Source organism: Oncorhynchus clarkii, chromosome 30 (assembly GCF_045791955.1).
Source record: "Oncorhynchus clarkii lewisi isolate Uvic-CL-2024 chromosome 30, UVic_Ocla_1.0, whole genome shotgun sequence".
In the NCBI taxonomy this organism is placed as follows: Eukaryota; Metazoa; Chordata; class Actinopteri; order Salmoniformes; family Salmonidae; genus Oncorhynchus; species Oncorhynchus clarkii.
The window spans coordinates 9,413,316-9,433,416 of record NC_092176.1 but is presented as its reverse complement, the minus strand read 5'-3'; the positions used below and the strand labels follow the sequence as shown (position 1 = coordinate 9,433,416).

Here is a 20,101-nt window from a genome sequence, read left to right as displayed (position 1 = left end):
CCCTGCTGTTGTAACATTCTAGATATGACTAGCTCCAACAAATCCGCTGTGGACATTGCGCACGTCTACAGGGGGACGTTTGTGCACTCCACCGATCACACAGCCCTGGAAATTCTGGAGGATAGGCTTCTGGGAGTGGACACAGAGGGGAAGGTCTGTCAGAATTAAACTGTGAAAGTGTATTTCAATATCTATGAACAGCATACATTATGTTAATTAATTTAGAAATAATCCTAGCTAAATGTATGTAAAGACTTTAACTTATGATTAGGCTATTTTACATTGCCAAAGTGTCATATGTGTAGGCCTAAGTGGAACTCGCATTGTTTTATAGGCCTATGTTTTCCATCTCTTTTATATATTTTTTAAATGGTTGTGTTTTATTTATTTGCTGCCCCAATTTCTATACATTTTACAAACCTGCATAGGCTAGGTAAATCTTTTCAAAACACTATAATAGTTAGCTAACTTTGGCACACAAAAAAATGCCCCAAGCCAGAATTGGATTCAGCATTTTTGTATGGATACCATTGACCTACACACATTTTCTTCAAAAGAAGATAAACCTGTTTCCTGCAATCATTATAATTGTACAGTGTGTAACCCCAGTAGAGGCTACAAAGGGCCTGTGACAGCTGTCACAAAAGTTGTGAAATGTGGTCTGGACTTTGTAATAATAGTTTCATGGAAATCGTTTCTTGCGATTTTACATTGCTTTGTCATGAATGTGATGTTTTTATCACATGTATTTTATTACAAAGGTTTTCCAAACTGACTCATGCCACCCAGATCCTAATTATGAGATTTCATTTGGTAATTGGTTGCATGTTTGTGTAGTGTGTGTGTGTGTGTATACAGTGCATTAGGAAAGTGTTCAGACCCCTTTACTTTTTCAACATTTTGTTACATTACAGCCTTATTCTAAAAGTAATTAAATAGCTTTTTTTTCCCTGATCAATTTATACACAATACCCCATAATGACAAAGCAAAAACAGGTTTTTATACATTTTTGCAAATGTATAAAATAAAACATCTGAAATATCACGTTTGCATAAGTATTCAGACCCTTTACTCAGTACTTTGTTGAAGCAACTTTGGCAGCAATTACAGCCTTCAGTCATCTTGGGTATGACACTACAGGCTTGGCACAAGTTTCTCCCATTCTTCTCTGCAGAGCCTCTCAAGCTCTGTTAGGTTGGATGGGGAGCGTCGCTGCACAGCTATTTTAAGGTCTCTCCAGAGATGTTCGGGTTCAAGTCCGGGCTCTGGCTGGGCCACTCAAGGACATTCAAAGACTTGTCCCAAAGCCACTCCTGTGCTGTCTTGGCTGTGTGCTTAGGGTTGTTGTCCTCTTGGAAAGTGACCCTTCACGCCGGTCTGAGGTCTTGAGTGCTCTGGAACAGGTTTTCATCAAGGATCTCGCTGTACTTTGCTTCGTTCATCTTTCCCTTGATCCTGACTAGTCTCCCAGTCCCTGCTGTTGAAAAACATCCCCACAGCATGTTGCTGTCACCACCATGCTTTACCGTAGGGATGGTGTCACGTTTCCTCCAGATGTGATGCTTGGCATTCTTGCCAAAAAGTTAAATCTTGGTTTCATCAGACTAGAGAATCTTGTTTCTTGTTCCTTTAGGTGCCTTTTGGCAAACTCAAAGCGGGCTGTCATGTGCCTTTTTACTGAGGAGTGGCTTTTGTCTGGCCACCCTACCATAAAGGCCTGATTTTGTGGAAGGCTGCAGAGATGGTTGTCCTTCTGGAAGGTTCTCTCATCTTTACAGAGGAGCTCTGGAGCTCTGTCAGTGTGACCATCGGGTTCTTAGTCACCTCCCTGACCAAGGCCCTTCTTTTCCGACTGCTCAGTTTGTCCGGGCAGCCAGCTCTAGGAAGAGTCTTGGTGGTTCCAAACTTCTTCCATTAACAATGATTGAGGCCACTGTTCTTGGGGACCTTCAATGCTGCAAACCTTTCTTGGTACCCTTTTCCAGATCGTTGCCTTGATACAATCCTGTCATGGAGCTCTACGGAAAATTCCTTCAACCTCATGGTTTCTTTTTTTCAATTTCGAGTCGCAGTTCCCTTCCCTGGAAGTGGATGGCGGCAAATGTTTTACGTTTAAACTCAGACAAAACAGAGATGCTAGTTCTAGGTCCCAAGAAATACAGAGATCTTCTGTTGGATCTGATAATTAGTCTTGATGGTTGTACAGTCGTCGCAAATAAAACTGCGAAGGACCTAGACCTTACTCTGGACCCTGATCTCTCTTTTGATGGACATATCAAGACTGTTTCAAGGACAGCTTTTTTCCATCTACATGACACATACCAAAATAAAGCACTAAATAACTTCAGTTTGTGCTAAATACGGCTGCTAGAATCTTGACTAGAACCCCAAATTTATTTTTAAATTGATCATATTACTCCAGTGCTAGCCTCTCTACACTGGCTTCCTGTTAAGGCGAGGGCTGATTTCAAGGTTTTACTGCTAACCTACAAAGCATTACATGGGCTTGCTCCTACCTATCGTTCCGATTTGGTCCTGCCGTACGTACCTACACGTACGCTACGGTCACAAGACTCCATTTGTATGGAATGGTCAGCCTATCCATGTGAGGGACACAGACTCGGTCTCAACCTTTTAAGTCTTTACTGAAGACTCATATCTTCAGTAGGTCATATGATTGAGTGTAGTCTGGCCCAGGAGTGTGAAGGTGAACGGAAAGGCACTGGAGCGACAAACCGCCCTTCCTGTCTCTGCCTGGCGGTTCCCCTCTCTCCACTGGGATTCTCTGTCTCAAACCTTATTATGGGGGATGAGTCACTGGCTTACTGGTGCTCTTCCATGCCGTCTCTAGGAGGGGTGCGTCACTTGAGTGGGTTGAGTCACTGACGTGATCTTCCTGTCGGGGTTCGTGCCATGGGGGAGATCTTCGTGGGCTATACACGGCCCTGTCTCAGAGCAGTAAGTTGGTGGTTTGAAGATAACCCTCTAGTGGTGTGGAGACTGCTTTGGCAAAATGGGTGGTGTTATATCCTGCCTGGTTGACCATGTCTGGTGGTATCGTCGGACGGGGCCACGGTGTGTCCCGACCCGTCCTGTCTCAGCCTCCAGTAATTATGCTGCAATAGTTTATGGCTAGGGTCAGTATGTTATATCTGGAGTATTTCTCCTGCCTTGTCCTGTGTGAATTTTAAGTTTTCTCTCGGAGGACCTGAGCCCTAGGACCATGCCTCAGGACTACCTGGCCTGATGACTAGTTGCTGTCCCCAGTACACCTGGTCATGCTGCTGCTCCCATTTCAACTGTTCTGCCTACGGCTATGGAACCCTGACCTGTTCCCCAGACATGCTACCTTATCCCGGACTTGCTGTTTTCAACTCTCTTTCTCTACCGCACCTGCTGTCTCTGAATGATAGACCTGCAGACCTGTTGCACCCTCTCAAACACTGTGATTATTATATTTTGACCTTGCTGGTCATCTATGAACGTTTGAACATCTTGGCCATGTACTGTTAGAATCTCAACCTGGCACAGCCAGAAGAGGACTGGTCACCCCTCAGAGCCTGGTTCCTCTCTAGGTTTCTTCCTAGGTTCTGTCCTTTCTATGGAGGTTTTCCACACCACCGTGGTTTTGCATTGCTTGCTGTTTGGGGTTTCAGGCTGGGGTTCTGTATAGCACTTTGTGACATCGGCTGATGTGAAAAGGGCTTTATAAATACATTTGATCATAGCAAAGAGTCTGAATACTTCTGTACAATAAGTTGTTTCATTTTTTTTCACAAGCCTGTTTTCGCTTTGTCATTGTGTGTAGATTGATGAGGAAGTGTTTTTATTTAATCCATTTTAGAATAAGGCTGTAATGTAACAATGTGGATAGGTCTGAATATTTTCCGAATGTACTGTTTGTTGAGGGTGTCTGTGTCATCTGACTATGCCTTAATGTGTTACAGTAGATCAATGCATGGATAAATTATATTTAAATGAATGAACACCTTGTTGAGTTAGGCTCTGATTGTCTCTCTCTTGCGCTAATCAGCACCTTGTTTTTGGTTGCTTCTCATGTTGACAGATTGCCTTCATTGGGAGTGGGCAGGAAGTCGGCAGTCTGTCACAGAAGTGGGGGTTTGAGGCCTTGGCTGTTACACAGCTTGGACAGTAGTGAGTGAAGAGTCCATCCTATGAGAGTAACACTGATTCCTAATCTATTTGTGACTGAACACAACCAAGTTATTATCCTAAAGTCCATTTTGTTGTCTGTAGTGAGTTCTTCATGCCAGGGATGGTGGACACCCACATCCACGCGTCTCAGTACAGCTATGCAGGCACAGCCCTGGACCTGCCCCTGCTACAGTGGCTCAACACGTACACCTTCCCAGTGGAGGCCTGCTACAAAGACTTGGCGTTCGCCCGCAACGTCTACACCCATGTCGTGGTGAGCGGTCTGGGCCAAACTAACAAACCTGTAGAAGTCATCAGAGTCGTGTTCATCAGGCACCAAATGGAAGAAACAGACCTGGACTTGTCTAATAAGAAACACACAATGTTTTAAAATATATGCCGTTGCGCACCCGAATCAATCCGTCTCACTTGCATAGAGGATTATAGACCATTCTTATCCTTATTTCCTATTCTAAATCGTCTGTTATACTTATTTAAAGCCTTGTGTTGCAGAGGTTAATATTGCAATGATAATGGACACTCGGGAGCAGCAACTTTGGTTGCCGTCTTTAATTTCCCTTGTGTCTATTTTCTCTCGTTTTTCGGAATTCACTGCTGGGCAGGGATAGGGATGCCAAAGGAGGGCCAATAGCAGGCTGCTATGGCCATTTTAATAAAGGTTAAAGAGAGAGTTTACGTATGTGAAGCTTTAGCTTATTTTAAATGACCTGCAGTGTAGCAAAAACAATACAAATGTGAACTATTTAGGTTGCTTCCTTGGCTACTGTAAGGAAAGCTCACAGAGTGACAGTAGCATAGAAAATCTGATGAAATCTGGATACATTGTAACACATAGCAGGTTAGGGCAGGTGATATTTGCACTGATGGAGTGGTGTTTATGAACAATAGGGCCTGAATACTAAAACAATCTCTGTCTATTTCAGAAAAGAACCCTGAGAAACGGTACCACTACGGCTTGTTACTTTGCCACCATACACACTGACGCTTCTCTCCTGCTGGGCCAAATCGCAAGTGAGAAAACAGACACAAACCTGCACACACTACCGCTCACTTGCACAATTGCTTAACATTGAAACATTGTACTTTGACCTGTTCCCAGTGTTCTTCTCGCCTGTTTAACTCTTGTTTATTACATAAGTATTAATGACGGAGGAAGGGAAGAACATGCTCTGTGATAAAAGAGCACGGGACATTATTTGACTGGCTATAAACATTAACCTCAGTCACAATGTACAACTACCTGGAATACACACACACACACACACGCCTCCACTGCGTAAGTTGTTATGCAACAACTTATCAATCCGTCTCTTTTTTTTTAAAAGGGAGATTGGGACTCCACTCTTTCAAATGTGTTATATTTATTTAGACAGGAAATTAGGGAGACGGACACCAGGGTATAGACGGTATTAAAAGTGGTGGTGTGGGGTTTATAACCTCGCTGCCGGGGGACACGATACAAGTAGTCTGGAGGCAGCTGTGTTGACTGCTAGGGCAGCCTCCGGCACCAAGTCTCTCGCTATGTAGTTGGGTTATGTTGACCATGTACCATTTGTTATTTCACAGTGCAAACGTCATTGTGGGGGGAGTCTAGTGTGTAAATGTTTTGTTAACGCTTTGAGTCCCAGGCTATAATCGGAAATATTTTTGTGCTTCTATACCAATGACGGTATAGGAATGGACAAAGCCATCGAACACGTGACACCATTCATTTCTATGTGAAGACTGAATAGCACATTGAAGCCAAATGAAGTCGGTTAAGATAGCATCTCATGGATACATAACATGCGCAGTTTGAGCTAATTCAGGAAGTGGTGTTGCAGGCTAGCTCAGTGCTGCCTCCTCTCAATGAGTAACTCGAATTGAAGGCTGGCCGGGGTACTGCAGGCTGCCATTAGCAACTAAATTGTCCTTATAACTTCTGTGATTTTTACAACATTATCGTTTGAAGGACTTGCATATATATGGTGTATTAGAAGCAATTATTGGTACCATGATTGTCTTCAAATTTGTATTTTATTTACATGAAGATTGACCACAAAGATGGCAATTTTCCCATTCACTATAATGGGGATCCTGTTTTCTGCAAGCAACGCCTGCAGTATCGCAGTTGGCCTTGAACTTCTGTGGCTTCAATAAGATGGGTCTGTTGTTCTGTTCCGAATTCTCTTAAACATTTTTTTTTTTTGCGTTGGATTCCTCTGTCTTCTGCATCTGCCGACGATTAGCCTGTGTGTTGATGGGGGCTGAACTAGAACGGTGTTTGTGAGACCAAGGCTGATCGGGCGGATCCCGAAAACTGTTCTTCTCACAAAAACGTCTGTGACGTCCAAGCGGTTTGAGCTACAAAAACTATTATGACCCCACTATGAAAAGCTGAGACTGTTTTGCTCTGACACTCACGCCGCACAAGAGTCGTTAGAAGGTAAGGGTTCTTCTACATAGAAAATCATACACAATTATTGATCAAATCAAATTTATTTATATAGCCCTTCGTACATCAGCTGATATCTCAAAGTGCTGTACAGAAACCCAGCCTAAAACCCCAAACAGCAAGCAATGCAGGTGTAGAAGCACGGTGGCTAGGAAAAACTCCCTAGAGAGGCCAAAACCTAGGAAGAAACCTAGAGAGGAACCAGGCTATGTGGGGTGGCCAGTCCTCTTCTGGCTGTGCCGGGTGGAGATTATAACAGAACATGGCCAAGATGTTTAAATGTTCTTAAATGACCAGCATGGTCGAATAATAATAAGGCAGAACAGTTGAAACTGGAGCAGCAGCACGGTCAGGTGGACTGGGGACAGCAAGGAGTCATCATGTCAGGTAGTCTTGGGGCATGGTCCTAGGGCTCAGGTCAGTTGAAACTGGAGCAGCAGCATGGCCAGGTGGACTGGGGACAGCAAGGAGTCATCATGTCAGGTAGTCCTGGGGCATGGTCCTAGGGCTCAGGTCCTCCGAGAGAGAGAAAGAAAGAGAGAAGGAGAGAATTAGAGAAGGCACACTTAGATTCACACAGGACACCGAATAGGACAGGAGAAGTACTCCAGATATAACAAACTGACCCTAGCCCCCCGACACATAAACTACTGCAGCATAAATACTGGAAGCTGAGACAGGAGGGGTCAGGAGACACTGTGGCCCCATCCGAGGACACCCCCGGACAGGGCCAAACAGGAAGGATATAACCCCACCCACTTTGCCAAAGCACAGCCCCCACACCACTTGCATCTGGATCGTCCCTGATGTTTTCCTAAGCTTTGCTATATCTCTCAGATCCATTTCAGAATGATCCTGTGGATATTCAAGTTTATTTCGCCAAGTTCAATTTCTGCCCCGGACTTTGTGTCTATAATACTGTAATAAGATCGCATAGTTGCTGTCACAAAGTCCAAACTCCACGCAGTTGTCACTGACTAGTTGTTTAATCATTTCCCGGTAAGGAAACAATATCTGCAATAAAAACAGGTTATTGCTTGCCAGAGCTTTTTATTTATTGACATTTGTCAATAAAACTTATAAATGTAACTGTTTTATGTTTTGTGTTCTACTTGTTGTCCTGAAAATAAAATGATAAAACACTTCAGTGTGAGGTTAAATGAGGGCAGGGATAGCAGGTAATGAAAGTATTGAGTTTCAGGTACAGGGATTGGCTGTGCATGAACATCTTGATTTGCTCCATTCCACCCTTATGGTTACCCACTGTAATGAAAATTATTTTCGCGAACACCAGCTCAGAACAAGACATGAACATAGGGTTTTGTATGGAGAGGAATCTGTCACGTTCACATCTACTTACTGCATGCATGGAATGTTTGTCCTTTGGTGGTTGCATTACTCCTCCTAAACCGTCCAGAGTTTGTAGGACACCAGAATTGTTTAGCCACAACCAACAGCGCTCCCACCTTTTGGTTTATGAGATTTATTGTTAGCTTTAGTTTATTATTTAGGTTATTCCAGGATGCTGATGAGCAACATTACAAATGTCCCTCATGACTCCAGTCTGATACGGTCTCGACAGAGTGCTACTCTAATCACACCAAATGCAGCTCCCCTGATGGGTGATTTCACCAGTTTGGTGACCTTTTCCAATGTTTCTTGTCATTCCAGATGATTTTGGACAGCGTGCCCTTGTGGGCAAGGTGTGTATGGATACAAACAACTTTGTCCCACATTACAGAGAGACGCCAGACGAGTCCCATGACGAAACCAACAGGTAGGTAATAGACAGAAGAGGGGGCAAGGCTGTATACATAATAAAGATTTAAATGATTAGAGCAGGTGCTTTGCACAGGAGGGGTTTATGGGCTCTCACAATGGCTTTTCATGCCTCTAGACCGTAAGGTCACATAGAAAATCATTTCCTTGGAGGAGGATAGAGTAATGACTAAGAAAAGCATCATCATATTGAGTCATGACTGGCTTGTGCAGCAAGAACCAATGGGAACAGACATGTCATTCTAGACTTTACATTACTTTATGGGACCTTCCAGCACAGGGGTTCCCATATCTTTTTGTCCCGCCCCATTTTGATATCTGGACCCCAACCATGTGGAAAAAATTATAGCATTAACTAACAGCGACTGTTTCATTTTTATTTGGGGCTGTGGCAGTCAATTGAAAAACATTCTAATAGTGTTTCTGATTGTCTTCTCAGCTCACCATCGCATGCTTTTAATGTGGGGCGTTGACAGTCAATTGCAAATTAGTCTGACATAATGTATCTTGTCTCATCACCACTAGCTGGATGGGTGTGCTTGATGCATGTCACGTCGGAGCTTCTCAAAGTCAGGGGTTTTAATGCAGATGAGCGCACTCAATCCAGCTTCACACAGACATGAGCTGGCGAAGGGCACCACCATTTATGGTGCTTTCAAGACCGGGAACTCTGAAAATACTAGGTCAGTAGTCGTAGCTTTAGAAAGAGGCCCGAGTTCCCGAGTTGGAATTTCGAGTTGGGTGACCGTTCAAAACCATTTTTCGCAGTCGGTGATCGTTTTTTTTGTTCAGAGTTCCCAGTTGTCTTAAATGCACTGAAGACAGAAGTCATAGATTTTAGAGTTCCCAGTTCTTTTGAATGCGGCATTAAGAAAAATATGTCCTCGTGAATAGAATCCCCCAACATGTATAGCGAACACGGGCATCTCGGCCCTCACAGCTAACGTCCACTTGGAGAGCAAAAGTTGGGGCGTTTTTGAGTCATTTAATCAGTTTCCTCTTGATTGCTAGAAATAGTTTACATTCTTAGTTTAAAGGTGTTATCTGACAAGGGTATTGATGTGAGTTTCTGTGTCTCTGCCTCCCCACACCTAGTTTTCACCATATCAATTGCGGCCGATAATATCAAAGTATCTGCATTAGTGTGTGGTTTCATAGCGGGCCTAGCCGTTCACCATGGGAATGATTTCAAATGCAACGGTCAAGTGCAGCCTTTTCCCATGATCTAAGGGTGCTTTGTGGTTGAATTTTATCATTTAGATTTGAATCATTTTTATTTTTAAGGTTAACCACATTACGATGTTTTTGAGACACAAAGGCATATATTTTCTTTCTGTATTTTATTTTATTTTCCTCAGGATTTTGGATATTCTCGCGCCACCCTATTTTCATATCCAATCCCAAGTTTGAGAACTTCTGCTCTAGCCTCACAATATATCTCACAACATTTGTCATATTTCAACATACATAACAAGTATGGCCCTCAGGAAACAAAACTTATCAAATGCATCCTCAGCAAATCTGAAAGGAGAAATTAGTGAGGAAATCATTGTCTCTGAGCCAGTTGCTGCAGTCTGAAAAACAGGATTCAGTCCTTCCTTACACTCACATCTTGCCCAACACACATCTGAGGATTATTAATTAGGAACCAAACAGAAGGAAATGGAATGAATCGGAGAGGGACCTACCTGATAGAAATTTGTTTTCAAAATTATTTTGAAGGAAAAAATACAAATGTGATTATTGTCTTGTGTTGCTCTAGGTTCATTAGTGAGATGTTGAAGAAGAAGGTAAGACTCCTTAGCCCTGCTAGCACAAGGGGGGTTCTAAGGGTACATGTACAAGTCAGTGGCAATGTAGGGATTGTACCCCCCCCCCCCCCCCCCCAAAAAAAAAAACAAACATTTGTGATCAGAATCTGTGAAAGGAGCTTTTTGGGATTTTGCTCACTGGGTGTCTTTCTGTCTTGTTTGGGGCAGTACCCCCTTGTAATGCCAGTGGTGACCCCGCGCTTCGCCCTGTCTTGCTCTGCTGCCCTGCTGGGTCACCTGGGAGAGATCGCCAAGAATAACCACCTGCACATCCAGGTGAGCTTTGCCAGCCTGTAGCCACAGTAACCAAGCCAAGGGGATCCTATGGGAATGTGCTTTGAGGATAATCATGTATTTATCTGTATTTACAGTGCCTTGCGAAAGTATTCGGCCCCCTTGAACTTTGCGACCTTTTGCCACATTTCAGGCTTCAAACATAAAGATATAAAACTGTATTTTTTTGTGAAGAATCAACAACAAGTGGGACACAATCATGAAGTGGAACAACATTTATTGGATATTTCAAACTTTTTTAACAAATCAAAAACTGAAAAATTGGCCGTGCAAAATTATTCAGCCCCCTTAAGTTAATACTTTGTAGCGCCACCTTTTGCTGCGATTACAGCTGTAAGTTGCTTGGGGTATGTCTCTATCAGTTTTGCACATCGAGAGACTGACATTTTTTCCCATTCCTCCTTGCAAAACAGCTCGAGCTCAGTGAGGTTGGATGGAGAGCATTTGTGAACAGCAGTTTTCAGTTCTTTCCACAGATTCTCGATTGGATTCAGGTCTGGACTTTGACTTGGCCATTCTAACACCTGGATATATTTATTTTTGAACCATTCCATTGTAGATTTTGCTTTATGTTTTGGATCATTGTCTTGTTGGAAGACAAATCTCCGTCCCAGTCTCAGGTCTTTTGCAGACTCCATCAGGTTTTCTTCCAGAATGGTCCTGTATTTGGCTCCATCCATCTTCCCATCAATTTTAACCATCTTCCCTGTCCCTGCTGAAGAAAAGCAGGCCCAAACCATGATGCTGCCACCACCATGTTTGACAGTGGGAATGGTGTGTTCAGGGTGATGAGCTGTGTTGCTTTTACGCCAACATAACGTTTTGCATTGTTGCCAAAAAGTTAAATTTTGGTTTCATCTGACCAGAGCACCTTCTTCCACATTTTTGGTGTGTCTCCCAGGTGGCTTGTGGCAAACTTTAAACAACACTTTTTATGGATATCTTTAAGAAATGGCTTTCTTCTTGCCACTCTTCCATAAAGGCCAGATTTGTGCAATATACGACTGATTGTTGTCCTATGGACAGAGTCTCCCACCTCAGCTGTAGATCTCTGCAGTTCATCCAGAGTGATCATGGGCCTCTTGGCTGCATCTCTGATCAGTCTTCTCCTTGTATGAGCTGAAAGTTTAGAGGGACGGCCAGGTCTTGGTAGATTTGCAGTGGTCTGATACTTCTTCCATTTCAATATTATCGCTTGCACAGTGCTCCTTGGGATGTTTAAAGCTTGGGAAATCTTTTTGTATCCAAATCCGGCTTTAAACTTCTTCACAACAGTATCTCGGACCTGCCTGGTGTGTTCCTTGTTCTTCATGATGCTCTCTGCGCTTTTGACGGACCTCTGAGACTATCACAGTGCAGGTGCATTTATATGGAGACTTGATTACACACAGGTGGATTGTATTTATCATCATTAGTCATTTAGGTCAACATTGGATCATTCAGAGATCCTCACTGAACTTCTGGAGAGAGTTTGCTGCACTGAAAGTAAAGGGGCTGAATAATTTTGCACGCCCAATTTCTCAGTTTTTGATTTGTTAAAAAAGTTTGAAATATCCAATAAATGTCGTTCCACTTCATGATTGTGTCCCACTTGTTGTTGATTCTTCACAAAAGTTAAGTTTTATATCTTTATGTTTGAAGCCTGAAATGTGGCAAAAGGTCGCAAAGTTCAAGGGGGGCGCATACTTTCGCAAGGCACTGTATCTCCCTTCCATTCTCTCTCGCTCTCTTGAATTCATACACATTGATAATCACCTGAAGATTTAAAAAATACTTTGATCGTCTCTGTGATCCCCAGAGTCACATCAGTGAGACGAAGGAGGAGGTGAAGCTGGTGAAGGAACTGTTCCCAGACTATGACTCCTACACAGACGTCTACCACAAACACAACCTTCTCACTGACAAGGTTAGCCCAACACACACACACACACACAGTACAAGGACATTCTATGGATAATGAAAATCATATTGCTGATTATAATGATAGTGGTGGTAATGGTAGTAAGTATGATGATGATGATGATTATCATGATAGCGGTGGTAATGGTAGTAAGTATGATGATGATTATAATGATAGTGGTGGTAATGGTAGTAAGTATGATGATGATGATTATCATGATAGCGGTGGTAATGGTAGTAAGTATGATGATGATGATTATCATGATAGCGGTGGTAATGGTAGTAAGTATGATGATGATTATAATGATAGTGGTGGTAATGGTAGTAAGTATGCTGATGATTATCGTGATAGCGGTGGTAATGGTAGTAAGTATGATGATTATTATCATGATAGCGGTGGTAATGGTAGTAAGTATGATGATTATCATGATAGCGGTGGTAATGGTAGTAAGTATGATGATGATTATCATGATAGTGGTGGTAATGGTTGTAAGTATGCTGATGATGATTAAAATGGAAGCGGTGGTAATGGTAGTAAATATGATGATGATGATTATAATGATAGCGGTGGTAATGGTAGTAAGTATGATGATGATTATCATGATAGTGGTGGTAATGGTTGTTAGTATGTGATGATGATTGTAATGGTAGTAAGTATGATGATGATTATCATGATAGTGGTGGTAATGGTTGTAAGTATGCTGATGATGATTATAATGATAGCGGTGGTAATGGTAGTAAGTATGATGATGGTGATGGTTCACAGACTGTTATGGCTCACGGTTGTCACCTAACCGATGAAGAGCTGAAGCTGTTCAGAGAGAAAGGGGCGTCCATCGCTCACTGTCCCAATTCCAACATCTCGTAAGTGTTTCTCATTACCCTACAGTTCACGTTCCCTGACTACGCCTGTGTTTTCCCAAGGGTCATTGATGTGAAAGGAAAGACCATGTCTTAGGATTTAGAAATAAATCACGATTCTTATTTTTATATCATACCCTATTCTTTTAAAACACAGCAGTGATACTAGATATCATATCAGCACTCAAGATAGAACCTGCCCATGTTCTCTCTCTCTCCTCCCTCTATTTCTCTCTCTCTCTCTCTCTCTCTCCTCTCCTTATTTCTCTCCTCTCTCTCTTCTCTCTATTTCTCTCTCTCATTTCCCTCTCTCATTTTCCACTCTCTCTCGCTCATTTCCCTCTTCAGGTTGTGCAGTGGTATGCTAGATGCCCGCAGGGTTCTGAACCACAAAGTAAAGCTGGGGCTGGGCACAGGTGAGTCCATGACAACACACTACAAAGCAGATCATCTTCCTTTTACCAGAGCGCACTGTCTTCTGTATCGTTTTTAGCCCATGTGTGCTGTACGAAAAAAATAAATGTACTATCCCTGAGTTGTCCATATTTTAAATGTATAACTAAATCAAGGCAATCGTGATTGAGTTATATAATAATCTATATATTTTTGATCAAATTAAAGTCTAATGAAGTTATTTCAAATGGCACTGATAATATTATTTCTTAGAATAGTTATTTTACATTCATTACGATTTGGGATGATCCTGTTTTTTCATTGAGGCCGGCAATAGAGGCAACTTTCTTCTAGGTTCCCTGTCCGGTATCAAACTGGCTTGACACCATAACAACATGAGATAAGCTGATCTGATGGTTTATTTTATCACACAGGTGCATGTTATTTCCCGTTAGTATAGTTTTTAGAAAACCAGTGCTTTTTTTGTTGCAATTGGCTCTGTGTTTAACGTATTAATACATTTGTTTGTGTATGCACTTGTGCGTGTGTCTGTGTTTCCGGCCTTGCAGATGTGGCAGGAGGCTACTCTCCCTCTATGCTGGATGCTGTGCGGAGAACGTTGGATACCTCTAAAGCCTTGACCATCCAGGACCCCCAGTACCAAACGCTCACCTTCGAGGAGGTCTTCAGACTGGCCACACTGGGAGGCAGCCAAGGTGGGAGACCTGGCCGGAGGGGTGGGAGGGTCATCGTCACCACTATTATTAAATCAATACATCAATCAGTATGAATGATTTGATACATGATGATTTATGAATTGATACAGATTCATGCACTCAGATGTTACTTTTCAAAACGCCTGTGCTGCAGCATCGATACATTGCTCACAGCACAAGCTTTCTCATAGAGTGATGCCAAGCCAACAAGTTTATTTGCAATCACCTAAACGGCAATGAAATACATAGGTGACATTTCTGAAATATAATCCACTGACTGTACAGGTATATCCACTTTGCAGCACATGTTTTTGACCTGCACTACAGTCAAAAACCGTTTAATGAACCCAACTGTACATCTGTGTATTTGTTTATTGAGTCCTTGATTGATGAATAATTGATTGATATTCTGAGCTCTGGGTTGATTGTTTGGTTTGTAGCCCTGTCCCTGGATGAGCATACGGGAAACTTTCAGGTAGGGAAAGACTTTGATGCTCTGCGGGTGAACACGGCCATAGCAGGAGGACCCATTGATCTCATCAACCACGGAGAGGGGCCTAAGGTAGGAACCAGTCTCCCAATACATAGAGCAGGTATCATCAACTAGATTCAGCTATGGGCCAATTCTTTCTTGAGCGGATGGTCAGGGGGCCGGAACATAATAACAAATCATTTGTAGATTGCAAATTGATCGCAAGAAGCCCAAACGGATATAATAATTTCACACCTTGCTTTCATTTGTATACCATCACATACCTGTATATCTCTCTGTTATGCGTGGGAATACATTGGAACAGATTTCCAAAATTAAAATCACTTTGAGCTGATTTGCCTGTGTTCTTACTGTCTTATGTCCCAAAGAAATATATATATATATATTTTTTTATTTGCCCAAAAAATATTGTGGGGCCAAATAAAATGGGAAACCCTGTTACCTGTTGGGTCATTCTGTCTCCCAATACATAACATTCATCTTGGTTCCATTTGATTTCAGGTGCTCCTGGAGAAGTTCTTGAATTTGGGTAAGAGTTTTGTTTCTGTCTCTCTCACACAACATGTTTTCAGACTTTGGTGGATGGGCCCTTTACGTGCCATGAAAGTATTGTGGCGAATTCACTGATAGCCACGACAGGGACTCAAACCTGGGTCCTTGCAGCTGTCAGCCAAGAGGTCCAAAAGTCTTGAGGTCATCACTAGGTGTTGTAAAATCTCTCAAGTATGTTCAGGTTCTTTTTTTTCTCCTTCTTTGTTCCCCCTTTCCCTTCCTCCTTTCAGGGGATGATCGGAACATTGCTGAGGTGTACGTGGCAGGGAAGAGAGTGGTCCCATTCGTGGAAACAACATAGACATAGGTTTGGTTGCTGGATTGTTGTCATCTTGTTACCATCTGTCTGAACCCTCTACCAGTTTACCTGACTGCTGTTGTAACGGGACAGGAGGTGATGAGGAAAATGTATTCAACGAGAGAGATTATTACTGTATATACAGTGTGTGTGTTTTCAATCATCTAGTGTAATTAGATACTGTTAAATTCAATGGATGATATTGCTGCTCATCGTGAAGTTCAGAGTGAATCCTATGTTGTCATACGTATGTCGTAACCCAAAGAACATCATTGTCTGTTGTTTGTGTTATTTCAAAGTCCAGGGAAATGTGTGTGTTTATGAATGTAGGTTTATTCAATTCAAGTAAGTTTTATTTCCTGAGAGGGACCTTCATCTATGGTGACGGCTTGATATTAACAAGATATATAACAACACAGCAACATAGAACACGAAGACATGTGCGGTATAATAGATTAGATGCAATCATAGGCCATATACAAACACAAATAAAAATGTCATGGGTTGAAGAGTTTGATGGATGATGGCACAAAACTAGAAGCTGCTCTCTTAGACGTTGTATGCCAGAGATCTATGTATCTCTGCGCCAGGAGGGAAAGGGAGTTGTACTGGTCCAAGACTTATCTCCGTGTGTAAGGTCCAAAGCTATTTGTTCCCCCTATTAGCTTTGCATTTGTCCGGATTTTACAGCATCCTTGACTTCGTCTCGGGCCTAACAACACAAGTGCCAATATATCCTCCAAACACCGGTTTCTCTGGCATTATCACATAACGGTCATAATTCTGCAACTGCTGTTCCACGCTACAGTGCTGAGTTTAGCAGAAAAAGCTACAGAGTATCTGCATGATTTTAAGTGAAAATGTGTCTCTTTTGTTTGTAACACATTTCGAGAGTTTTCACACCTGGAGGCAAAGGTTTTAACACATTATTGATAGTGGCTCCAGGATAAAGTGTAGGGTTATATGAAAATATAGAGGCTGAACACTGCAAACAGCATAGCTTTAAAATGATTTTGTTCAAGCAAACATTCCTCCAAGCCAGATATTTTCCCCATCTCACTCACACACAGATCTACTGCACTGTAGATCCATCTGTGTGTGACAGATGACAAGCTAGAAGTGACCATGTCCATTTGACAGCCTACCATAGCACAATGTGGGATGTCTGTCATAGACAGGTCCACTATAAAGACTACAGAGATTCGAGTTTCTGGTCCACAGCAAACACATCCCATTATTTATCAGAATTGTCAGCTGTGTTTAATTTGAGCCGGATACTGCTGGAACAGGAGTGTTACCTTCCTTCTTCAAGAGGTCACCAAAGAACCTAGAGCAACACACAAAACCGTTTTGGGACTGTTTCGTTCTGGAACCTATTTGGCTGGATCGCAATAATTAAAATACAAAATGTCAAAGTAGCCTGTCATTACGATCATTTATGCGGAATTAAAACAGATTCTGCCAAAGTCTCCAGTTGTGTAAAATGACTGAGGTAAAGTTTCAAGTTGGATATTCGACAGATATTTTGCGCTTTCAAACCTCAATAGCTTTCAAACCACTTGAGCCACCGATTCCAAATAAGTGTCGTTTTCCAAAGCTAAAAAAAAAACGTGGAAATGTGAGCAGGATTTTGTATTCCTAGTTGAATTAGTTAGGGAGTGTAAACAGTTTACATTTGAATTTCAATAGCTCCTTGGTCATGTGACCTACTTGACTCAAACAAGGTTCAGATTGTCCACTGACTACCCTTCTATATTGCACACCCTTTGGTTGGTTCATTTTCATCTCACACGTGGACATTCTGAAGTTCGTTTGAGTCCAGTAGGTCACATGACCAAGGAGCTATTGAAGTTTTAAATTCTGAAAACTTCATGTAAAATCGAGTGAGATGAAATTGGACAAACTAAAGGGTGTGTGATGTGTAGGCCCACTGAGTGGACATTCTGAACCTTGTTTGAAGTCATGATCAAGGAGCTATTGAAATGTTAAATGTTAAAATTCACGATGAGCAGCATTGCACACCCTTTAGTTTGTCCATTTTCATCTCACTTGATTTTACATTAATTTTTCAGAATTTAAAACTTCAATAGCTCCTTGGTCATGTGACCTACTGGACTCAAACGAACTTCAGAATGGCCACGGACTAGCCTTATATATTGCACACTCTTGTTTGTGTACTGTAAAATCACGCAGTGTAACGTACATTTTTCATAGTTTTACATTTCAATAGCTCCTTGGTCATGTCAATTACACACCTAAGAATTGTGCAGTGAGTATACACCCATATCGCATAACCTCTAGTCATGTATCTTCTATATTGTAAATTAATATTAGCTTGACAATTAGGGGGTTCAGTCCAGTGTTGTGTTTACCCTTTTCTTTAATATCTATCTATAATAATTGGTAGTTCTAAGTACTTATTTTCCCTGTTTTTTATTTTGCCACAGTATTTAACAGCGGTACACAATAGGAGAGAGACGGATAATATCTATTTAACAGCGGTACACAATAGGAGAGAGACAGATAATATCTCCTTTCATCGTTAATATCAACCATAAAGGAAAATGGCAAAGTACGAGAGTCTTTGTCCAAAGCAGGGATGGAGAGTGAGCTATTGCGGTAGGCTGCAGTGGGTTTGCTGGGCAATACATATACTGAACATGTAACCACAGTAATGGTGGCCAGAAAATCAATGAATAAAAATGTTATATTGACAAATTAAACAAAGTGTAGATCTTTAATCTTCTCCAACATGTCAAGAGACACTTTACTTCACATAAGTACAAAACATTTCACAGTGTTAACTGTCTCTTCATCCCTGGTTGATGTACATGTCAGAGCCTCTTCAGTGTGGATGGGGTATAGCATACATTTTCAACAACAAAGACTGCACTTCCAGTTTGTGTTCTTTACTCTGTTGAACTCTTTTGTCTTCATTCCTAGTTACAGCACATGGAACCACCGTTGGCATGCAAAACATTCAATCTAAAACAAAGCGTAACACGTTATAAATAATATCAAATATCAACGCAGTACGACGAATTAGCCATCCATTGTGTTATATCATAAATTGTCTTACATGCCATCACCGTTGTCAGAAACATGTTAAATAACGTTACTAACCCAGTCAGTCTGAGCCACATCCAGGTTTTTTTTTTATAAATGTTTTATTTAACCTTTATTTAACCAGGCAGGCCAGTTGAGAACAAGTTCTCATTTACAACTGTGATCTGGCCAAGATAAAGCAAAGCAGTGTGACACAAACAACAATGCAGTTACACATGGGATAAACAAATGTACAGTCAATAACACAATAGAAAAAGTCTATATACAATGAAGGTTCTTTATCAGTGGCACACATGAAGCAGTTGTTGGCTTTGTTGAACTCTGAAATCATAGACATGAACTGAACATATGGCTGTCCCACACAACTACATAAAAATAAAGAATTTACATTTACTTTGAATTAAATGTCATTACATACCAGACATTTTTAGTATATCCTCAGACATTTCTTTTCGCAGTTGCTCCATGTGGTTTTGTGAAGGTTCTATATCAATTTGGGAGGGGATGTTGGGGAAGATCTGTGCAACTTCCTTGGCCATCTACACCAAACAATAAAATGTAGTTTTTGACCTAATTGTCACATAACAGCTAACCATTCATTATTGAAAATCTAACTATCAAACCTGCAATACAAAGACCACACAGCTGAAGGTGTCCTGCATAGTGTGAGTTATTTCCCCTCCTTTCCACTTTATGTCCACCCAGTCTTATTTTCCATGGCAGGATCTTCTCATATTGAAGTGTTCTCTTTTTATGTAAACTAAATGGAATTCTGATTAGTTATAGGCAAATTAATACACAGGCCAAAACTGTATGCTGATTTCCTTATCACTATAATCTAGTAGAGGTCATTTATTTTATGCCCCATTCTACACACAGCCTAAATTATAGGCACTGAACCATTTACAGGAGAATAATGAAAGTAGCATATAGGATCCAACCCTATGACAGAGTGAATACATGTAGAGTGTTTGTAGACTTTAAGAAAAAAATATTAAGTGACAGTTTCATCAGTACGTGCTTAAGGAAAGTCATATCACAAAGATCACAGATGTCAGTGCCCATCAAGTCTATGACGATAGAGAATGAATTGTAAGCACCAAAGTGTGTTCGTCAAAATAATATCTGAGAATTTCAGTTGTTGAACATAATACTTGTATTTGCAATAGCAATTTATGATATATGCAGTTGAAGATTATTCCATGTACCAATACTACATGTAGGACAGACATAATACATTCCCACAGAGGCATTTTTCAGCTATGATTTTCCCACTCAGAATCCAGAAAGGATATGACAATGGGGCCAGCACAGGACGTAATACACCC

At 41.5% G+C, this 20,101-nt stretch overlaps 1 protein-coding gene across 1 annotated transcript; it reads left to right on the top strand.

Annotated features, from left to right (window-relative positions):
* Window positions 1-18,425, top strand: LOC139389278 (guanine deaminase-like). Its single transcript, XM_071135860.1, has 14 exons — window positions 1-153; window positions 4,068-4,156; window positions 4,259-4,430; window positions 5,101-5,188; window positions 8,283-8,388; window positions 10,153-10,180; window positions 10,370-10,477; window positions 12,294-12,401; window positions 13,161-13,258; window positions 13,604-13,671; window positions 14,218-14,364; window positions 14,805-14,926; window positions 15,359-15,386; window positions 15,640-18,425. The coding sequence occupies exons 1-14, from the start codon at window positions 25-27 to the stop codon at window positions 15,708-15,710; spliced, it is 1,362 nt and encodes a 453-aa protein (XP_070991961.1). The 5' UTR covers window positions 1-24; the 3' UTR covers window positions 15,711-18,425.
* The last annotated feature ends 1,676 nt before the right edge of the window (window positions 18,426-20,101 follow it).

Bases quoted from the DNA above. Each gene is read 5' to 3' on its own strand.
- LOC139389278 (XM_071135860.1), top strand. From the start codon at position 25: ATGACTAGCTCCAACAAATCCGCTGTGGACATTGCGCACGTCTACAGG. The intron at 154-4,067 runs GTCTGTCAGAAT...TCATGTTGACAG, and splicing joins GAGTGGACACAGAGGGGAAG to ATTGCCTTCATTGGGAGTGG. The intron at 8,389-10,152 runs GTAGGTAATAGA...GTGTTGCTCTAG, and splicing joins TCCCATGACGAAACCAACAG to GTTCATTAGTGAGATGTTGA.